This window comes from Bos indicus x Bos taurus, chromosome 18, assembly GCF_003369695.1.
Source record: "Bos indicus x Bos taurus breed Angus x Brahman F1 hybrid chromosome 18, Bos_hybrid_MaternalHap_v2.0, whole genome shotgun sequence".
Classification (NCBI taxonomy): Eukaryota; Metazoa; Chordata; class Mammalia; order Artiodactyla; family Bovidae; genus Bos; species Bos indicus x Bos taurus.
Window position 1 is genome coordinate 10,165,125 of NC_040093.1, and position 8,054 is coordinate 10,173,178.

Sequence of the window (8,054 nt, forward strand, 5' to 3'; positions counted from 1 at the left end):
ACAGTGCTCCCCCTTGGAAGTGCTGAGTGAGAGTTTCTTGGAGGAATGAAGGAAGGGATGAATGAATGAGACAGAGACAGCCAAGAAAGAAAGACAAGAGAAAGTGACACCAGAAGGCAGACACCCAGAAGGGAAACTGGGAAGGAAAGAAACAGAAACCTGCCCTGGGGCTTTAACACTGATCCTGAGCGCGAGGCCGGTAAGTTGCAAGTGTTTGCAGACTGACCCAAGGCCTCCCCGATATACAGGGCCACCGGGGAACGCCCTTGGGAGTGTCCGCAGTGACAGGACCCGGGACCGAAAGGACCCGAAGGGCGCGGTTTGCGGTGTGCGGGGCTCAGCGGGCCCGGGACGCTCGAGGGTCTGTCCCCTGGGCGAGCTCCTCACCCCGAATCTGTGGGGTCAGCGACGAAAGTCGTGCACGTCTTCTTCTTGAAGATCTTGGGAATCCAGCTCTGGGGGGACAGGAACAAGGGATGAGGGGATCCAGCTCAGTCCTGCGGACACGGAGTGACCCGCCCGCGCCCTAGTGGGAGACCCGGGAGTCCGCGACCCCCAGCATCATCCTCTCCCGGACTCCAGTGATTCGACCCCCACCCCCAGCCTCCCCGCTTCTATCCGTCCCCAGGGACCCAGGAGTCCCTGCCTCCAGCAACCCCCCCTCCTTTGTCTGACCCGAGAATCTAGGTCTCAAGCGCCCTCCTCCCCGCGAGCAAGGAGGCCCGGCCCAGGCTCCCTGTTCCCTCAGACCCGGGTCCGGCGCTGTACCTGCTCCTTCTCCGCACCCACCATGCTGCCACGGCCACAGCCACCTATCTGGCAGCCCGCACCCCCTCCACCAACCCGGGGCTGCAGACGCGCCCGGGACAGACCGGATCCGCCGCCTCCCCGCCCAGCCCGGGGCGGGACCAGGTCTGCGGGGCGGAGAGCACAGGGGATGCGTAGAGCGGGAGGCGGGGCCGAGGCTGGAACAGGACTCGGGGCAAGGGGTCAGGGACCAGAGAGAGGAGGTCAGGGACCAGAGAGAGGGGGACGGGGACCCAGGGAGAGGGGGACGGGGACCCAGGGAGAGGGGGACGGGGACCAGAGAGAGGGGGACGGGGACCAGAGAGAGGGGGACGGGGACCCAGGGAGAGGGGGACGGGGACCAGAGAGAGGGGGACGAGAGAGGGGGACGGGGACCCAGGGAGAGGGGGACGGGGACCCAGGGAGAGGGGGACGGGGACCAGAGAGAGGGGGACGGGGACCAGAGAGAGGGGGACGGGGACCAGAGAGAGGGGGACAGGGACCCAGGGAGAGGGGGACGGGGACCCAGGGAGAGGGGGACGGGGACCAGAGAGAGGGGGACGGGGACCCAGGGAGAGGGGGACGGGGACCCAGGGAGAGGGGGACGGGGACCCAGGGAGAGGGGGACGGGGACCAGAGAGAGGGGGACGGGGACCCAGGGAGAGGGGGACGGGGACCAGAGAGAGGGGGACGGGGACCCAGGGAGAGGGGGACGGGGACCAGAGAGAGGGGGACGGGGACCAGAGAGAAGGGGACGGGGACCCAGGGAGAGGGGGACGGGGACCCAGGGAGAGGGGGACGGGGACCCAGGGAGAGGGGGACGGGGACCCAGGGAGAGGGGATCAGGGACCAGAGAGAGGGGGACGGGGACCCAGGGAGAGGGGGACGGGGACCAGAGAGAGGAGGTCGGGGACCAGAGAGAGGGGGACAGGGACCCAGGGAGAGGGGGACGGGGACCCAGGGAGAGGGGGACGGGGACCCAGGGAGAGGGGGACGGGGACCAGAGAGAGGGGGACGGGGACCCAGGGAGAGGGGGACGGGGACCCAGGGAGAGGGGGACGGGGACCAGAGAGAGGGGGACGGGGACCAGAGAGAGGGGGACAGGGACCCAGGGAGACCCAGGGAGAGGGGGACGGGGACCCAGGGAGAGGGGGGACAGGGACCCAGGGAGACCCAGGGAGAGGGGGACGGGGACCCAGGGAGAGGGGGACGGGGACCAGAGAGAGGGGGACAGGGACCCAGGGAGACCCAGAGAGAGGGGGACGGGGACCCAGGGAGAGAGGGACGGGGACCAGAGAGAGGGGGACAGGGACCCAGGGAGAGGAGGACAGGGACCAGAGAGAGGGGGACAGGGACCCAGGGAGAGGGGAACGGGGACCCAGGGAGAGGGGGACTGGGACCCAGGGAGAGGGGGACAAGGACCCAGGGAGAGGGGGACAAGGACCCAGGGAGAGGGGGACAAGGACCCAGGGAGAGGGGAACGGGGACCCAGGGAGAGGGGGACTGGGACCCAGGGAGAGGAGGACAAGGACCCAGGGAGAGGGGGACTGGGACCCAGGGAGAGGGGGACTGGGACCCAGGGAGAGGGGGACGGGGACCCAGGGAGAGGAGGACGGGGACCAGAGAGAAGGGGACAGGGACCCAGGGTGAGGGGGTCAGGGACCAGAGAGAGAGGGTCGGGGACCCAGGGAGAGGGGGACGGGGACCCAGAGAGTGAGAGACAGAGTCCAAGAGAGGGGGGACAGAGGTCAGAGAGAGGGGGACGGGGACACAGAGAGGAAATGCCAGCGATGAGGGAGGGGTCCACTGACTACACTGACGAAGTGTTGGGGGGAAACAAAGACTTAGGTGGGGGCAGAGAGTTGGATGGGTGGAGGGCTACACTGACCCGAGACAGTGAGAAAGGCTTGGCTAGGTGGATAGTGTGCACACAGACACACTCAAGAGTGAGAAGAAGGGGACAGAATCCTCAGGACGGGGGACAGGGGTCCTGAGAGAGCAGGTGAAGAAGGCTGGGACCCCAAAGAGCTGGAGCGGCAGTGCTGGGATGAGCAGTGGGAGGTGTGGGTAGGCAGACGGGCAGGGCCGCATGTCCCCTGCCAGCTCTCTGACAGGGACAGCTGTGGCCGCCTGGGTAACCTGAGCCCCCCGCCCCCCTGCGCCACATTTATAGCCCTGGCCTGGCCCCATCCCCTGCCCCCAGATCTGAGTCCCAGGGACAGGAGGTCACGGGTATGTGTGCTGCAGCAGAATGCCTCTCACCCCTCGCCAGGGCCTCCATTCTGGCATCCACCATCTCAGCAGAGCAGCCCATTCTGGCCGGAAACTCCCGGGAATCTAACCCTCCAGTCCTTCCTTGGCAGGGGTCTCTCCCTTCACATACATCCCACCTGCTCCCCTCCCCCGGGGTCCAGGCTCCCCGACACTGGCCAACTAAAAATCTAGCCATTGTCTTGGCAGCTGCCAAACATGAACGCATTGGCAGCCCAAAGTCAGAGACCCTCGACTCCTCTCTCCTGGCCAAAGAGAGACCCCTTCATCCACCCCCTTCCCAGCTGAGAGGAGGAGGTGCAGGAGGGGAGGGGCAGGAGGGGACTGACCCAGAATAACTCAGGGCCCAGAGTAAATTTAGCCACAGAAAGGGGAGGGGAGAGACCCTATTGGCTGGGAAGTGGGAGGGAGGGCCTGCGAGGGGGGTCAGGGGACTCTGAAGACAGCCTCAGAGGGGTGTCCAGGGCTGACTGTGAGGGCCAGAGGGCAGAGACGGGGAGGGACACAGCAAAGGAACGACACACGGAGCCAGAAAGGGAAGGAGCCCCAAAGGGACAAGGAGCCCAACATCCATCCTTGCAGCCACAGCTGCAGTGGGAGCCAGCCCTGGGAGCAGCTCTGCTGCCCGTCTGTCCCCATGGGCCTCTGCGGGCCATGGCTGCACACTTCTGTCCTCTGGGCCGCAGTGGCTAGCCTGCTCCTCCCCCCCGCCATGACCCAGCAGCTGAGAGGGGCTGGACCCGGCCCCAGCAACTGGGACGACCATGCAGGAGCTTCGGGGTCCTCAGAAGACGTTTCCGGCAAGTCTGACCACCACGGAGGCCATGGAGATGAGAACAGGGATGTTTCCACAGACAATGGGCACCATTTCTGGGGCCACGGAGACCACGGAGAAGAGGATGAAGATGTCTCCAGAGAATCTCAAGGCCATAGGTACCAAGGCCGCGAGGTGGGAGATGAGAACATCTCTGACGAGGAGGAGTACCCCGAGCATGCTCAGCAGGCCCACGGACACAGATGCCACGGAAATGAAGACGCAGATGATTCAGCTGAGCGCGGGGACCACTTGCCCAGCCACGGGAGCCAGAGCCATCAAGACGAGGAGGAGGAGGAAGTTGTGTCCAGTGAGCATCACCAACATCACATCGTCAGGCAGGCCCACCGAGGCCACAGAGAAGAGGAAGATGAAGACGAGGAAGAGGAGAATGTCTCCCCTGGGTATGGACAGCAGGTCCACAGACGCCAGGACCGCGGGGAGCAGAAGGACGGAAACGGCTCAGAGGAACACGACCGCGGCCATGGCCCCAGCCACAGACATGGGGGCCACAAAGATGACGATGATGGCGGTGATGCTGTCTCCACCGAGCACAGACATCAAGTCCACAGGCACCGAGATCATGGGGAGGAGGAGGAGGAGGAAGATGACTCAGAGGAACATCACCACCACCACAGCCCCAGCCACAGACACCGGGGCCACGAAGAAGAAGATGATGATGAAGATGATATTGTCTCCACTGAGCACAGACATCAAGTCCACAGGCACCGAAATCATGGGGAGGAGGAGGAGGAAGATGACTCAGAGGAACATCACCACCATCACAGCCCCAGCCACAGACACCGGGGCCACGAAGAAGAAGAAGATGATCATGAAGACGATATTGTCTCCACTGAGCACAGACATCAAGTCCACAGACACCGAGATCATGGGGAGGAGGAGGAGGAGGCTGTCTCAGAGGAACATCCCCACCATCACAGCCCCAGCTACAGACACCGGGGCCACGAAGAAGATGATGATGAAGATGAAGATGATGTTGTCTCCACCGAGCACAGACATCAAGTACACAGGCACCGAGATCATGGGGAGGAGGAGGAGGAAGATGACTCAGAGGAACATCACCACCATCACAGCCCCAGCCACAGACACCGGGGCCACGAAGAAGAAGATGATGATGAAGATGATATTGTCTCCACTGAGCACAGACATCAAGTCCACAGGCACCAAGACCATGGGGAGGAGGAGGAGGAAGATGACTCAGAGGAACATCACCACCATCACAGCCCCAGCCATAGACACCAGGGCCACGAAGAAGAAGATGATGAAGATGAAGATGATGTTGTCTCCACCGAGCACAGACATCAAGTCCACAGGCACCGAGATCATGGGGAGGAGGAGGATGAAGATGACTCAGAGGAACATCACCACCATCATGGTGGCAACAAGGAAGACGAGGATGAGGATCTGTCCACGGAACACTGGCACCAGGCCCCCAGACATACCCACCATGGCCTTGGAGATGAGGAGGAGGAGGAGGAGAAAGAGGAGATCACAGTCAAGTTCAGCCACCATGTTGCAAGCCCCCAACCCCAAGGCCACAAGAGCGCTAAGGAGGAGGACTTCCCAGAAGATTATAAAAAAGCAGTCCCTGGCCATGACCACCAAGGAGTCCCCAAGGAGGAAGATGAGGACATCCCTGCCAGGCTTGGCCACCAGGCTCCCAGCCACAGGCAGCAAGACCACAGAGATGAGGGGACTGGCCACAGAGGGTCCATCAAGGAAGAGATGAGCCCCCAGTCCCCAGAACATATCGGGGTGAAGGATAGAAGCCATTTAAGGGAGAGCGATTCTGAGGAGGACGAGGAAGAGAAGGAAGAGGATCACAGCTCCCATGAAGAAGCCAACGAAGGTTCAGAAGAGGGAGAAGACACCCGCCATGGCAGCCTGGATGACCAGGAGGATGAGGAAGATGAGGAGGAAGGGCATGGCCTCAGCCTGAGCCAGGAGGAGGAGGAAGAGGAGAAGGAGGAAAAGAGAGGAGAGAGAGCTAAGGTTTGGGTCCCACTGAACCAAGACCACCAGGAGGAAGACAAAGAGGAGGTGGGGCTCGAAGAAGATGAACTCCCCTTCACCATCATCCCCAACCCGCTGACCCGGAAGGAGGTGTCTGGAGGTGCCTCCAGTGAGGAGGAGAGTGGCGAGGACAAGGGTGAGTGATCTGACTGGTTGGGGGTGGGGAGGAGCGGAGTCAGCCTGGGTCATTGCTGCCCTCTTGTCCCCACAGGTCAGCAGGATGCCCAGGAGTATGGGAACTACCAGCCAGGGTCCCTGTGTGGCTACTGCTCCTTCTGCAATGTATGTCTGCAACCCAGATCCACCCACCAAGCTGTTTCTAGACTTTGTTCCAGGGCTCTGGTGTGCCTTGGGAGGGTCGTGAGCAAAGGAGAATCAGCGACAGTTCTGAGTGAACAAAGACACTTCTGGGGCTACCTGGGGGGCAGACTGGAGGCCAGGAGGCTGGGGAGGAGGCTGGGACAATGGTTCAAGAGTGGGAGGGTGAGGCCTGAGCTGCACTTGCAGAGCCGAGGACAGGGAGGAGGGTGCAAGGCAGAGCCGGGGGGTGGGGGGGCAGGTGGTGGGACAGGACTGGAGACGGAGAGCAGGGAGGGAGGAGGTGAAGAGAGTATCCGAACGTCCAGCCCACAGTAACAAGGTGATGTCGCGGCACCTTGCAATAGGGAAATGAGAGGGTGGAAAGGAGGTTGGGGGAAGATAACTGAGCTCAGTGTTGGAGGTGAGGAGGCTGAGAAGTTGGGGAAACGTCCAGCCGGCAGGGTGGAGAACTGGTGGATGGCTCCCAAACATTTCCGTCTAACCTGGCTCCTCTGGTCCCCAGCGATGCACTGAATGTGAGAACTGTCACTGTGACGAGGAGAACATGGGAGAGCATTGCGACCAATGCCAGGTGAGACTTCTCCCAGACCCAAGGATCCCCCAGGCTCAGGATGGCCTGGGACCAGCTGAGCAACCCCAGCCCCAAATCCTGCCCTCTGCCGTCAAACCGACCTAACCCCTTACTCTTGATGTAGCCTGGACTCCAAACCCCATCCTACCTCTGACCTTAACCTCCACCTAGCTAGTCTCAGCAGCTAGTCTCCTGCCCTCGTAGTGCCCACGCCCCATCCTGACCCCGCCCCTGACCACCTTCTATTTCTCTCTCTCCGTGTCCTCACCCCCAGCACTGTCAGTTCTGCTACCTCTGCCCGCTGGTCTGCGAAACTCTCTGCTCCCCGGGTGAGCATGGGCGGGGCCCAGGAGGAACCCGGGTGAAGGGGCGGGGCCTAGTGGGGGCGGAGCCAACCCCAGGAGGGGACCGGAAGGCTGTAGGGCGTGGCTATGTGGGGAGGCGTGGCCCAGGCTGGGCGTCTTTGACAGGAATGGGAGGAGCACTGAGGGGTGGGGCCCGCACAGAGGGAAGGTTGGGGATAGATGCCAAAACTAAAGGGGTTAGGATTGCCTAGAGGATTGAGGGGCTAGCCGAGAACCGAGAGGGTGGGGCCAAAACAAGAATGGGGCTCCTGAAGAATGAGAACACCCAGAGCCGAGGGGAAGGAGTGGGCCCTTCAAAGGTGTCCCGGAAGAAGGAATTCATTTGGGAGAAGGAACCCAGAAAGGGGGGTGGAGTTAGTCCTGATCCTGGACTGAGTGAAAAGTGACCCCCAAATTAACCCGTGGTGTACCCCTCAAGCCTCTTCTCTCCCACAGGAAGCTACGTCGACTATTTCTCCTCGTCCCTGTACCAGTAAGTATGTGGAAGGGAAAGTTTGAGGGCTCCTTTAGAAAGGTGCTGTCCCGCTATGAATTACTAGACAACCCTGGGATTCTATTTCCCCCTTGGTGAAATGGGCAGGTTAAGGACCTCTAAGCGCCCTGGGGTGAGCTAGGGACACTTCGACTATCCAATCTCTGCGTCCTTCTCTCCAGAGCCCTGGCAGACATGCTGGAAACTCCGGAACCCTGACCCAGCCTCGTGGCTGCGGCGCAGACATACCTCCCTGGCCCTCCAACCCCTTTCCACGAGCCATATTTATTTCTCTGAATAAACGTGCTCCCCGAGACCTCACTGTCAGGCGTGGGGTCGTGGATTTGAGGGAGAAGGGGCCTGAACTCCTCGAGGTGTTTGGTTACTAGGTCCTGATAAATAAATCAGTCAACACGGGAG

At 61.8% G+C, this 8,054-nt stretch overlaps 2 protein-coding genes across 5 annotated transcripts in view; one reads left to right on the forward strand and one right to left on the reverse strand.

Annotated features, from left to right (window-relative positions):
• Positions 1 to 906, reverse strand: part of TRPM4 (transient receptor potential cation channel subfamily M member 4) — a 42,974-nt gene extending 42,068 nt beyond the window's left edge. Inside the window, exons 1-2 of one of the 4 annotated variants that reach the window (XR_003506437.1) lie at positions 769 to 906; positions 388 to 455 (exon numbers count right to left, since the gene is read on the reverse strand). Coding sequence is in view for 2 of the 4 variants with exons in the window: in XM_027515173.1 (XP_027370974.1) it covers positions 388 to 455; positions 769 to 792 (92 nt within the window). In the remaining 2 variants the exon portion in view is untranslated. The remainder of the gene's footprint in view (positions 1 to 387; positions 456 to 768) is intronic. The other 3 variants (XM_027515173.1, XM_027515172.1, XM_027515175.1) reach the window with 3 other exon arrangements.
• A 2,571-nt stretch (positions 907 to 3,477) lies between these two features.
• Positions 3,478 to 8,053, forward strand: HRC (histidine rich calcium binding protein). Its single transcript, XM_027515182.1, has 6 exons — positions 3,478 to 6,041; positions 6,117 to 6,187; positions 6,729 to 6,797; positions 7,072 to 7,126; positions 7,598 to 7,634; positions 7,817 to 8,053. Exons 1-6 carry the CDS (start codon positions 3,695 to 3,697, stop codon positions 7,851 to 7,853), a joined length of 2,616 nt encoding a protein of 871 aa, XP_027370983.1. The 5' UTR covers positions 3,478 to 3,694; the 3' UTR covers positions 7,854 to 8,053.
• Position 8,054: the final 1 nt, after the last annotated feature.

What these genes read in the sequence shown, in the direction of transcription:
- HRC (XM_027515182.1), top strand. Translation starts at nt 3,695, where the DNA reads ATGGGCCTCTGCGGGCCATGGCTGCACACTTCTGTCCTCTGGGCCGCA. An exon ending in GCTACTGCTCCTTCTGCAAT is followed by an intron (nt 6,188 to 6,728) that starts GTATGTCTGCAA and finishes TCTGGTCCCCAG; the next exon opens with CGATGCACTGAATGTGAGAA. An exon ending in CGAAACTCTCTGCTCCCCGG is followed by an intron (nt 7,127 to 7,597) that starts GTGAGCATGGGC and finishes TCTCTCCCACAG; the next exon opens with GAAGCTACGTCGACTATTTC.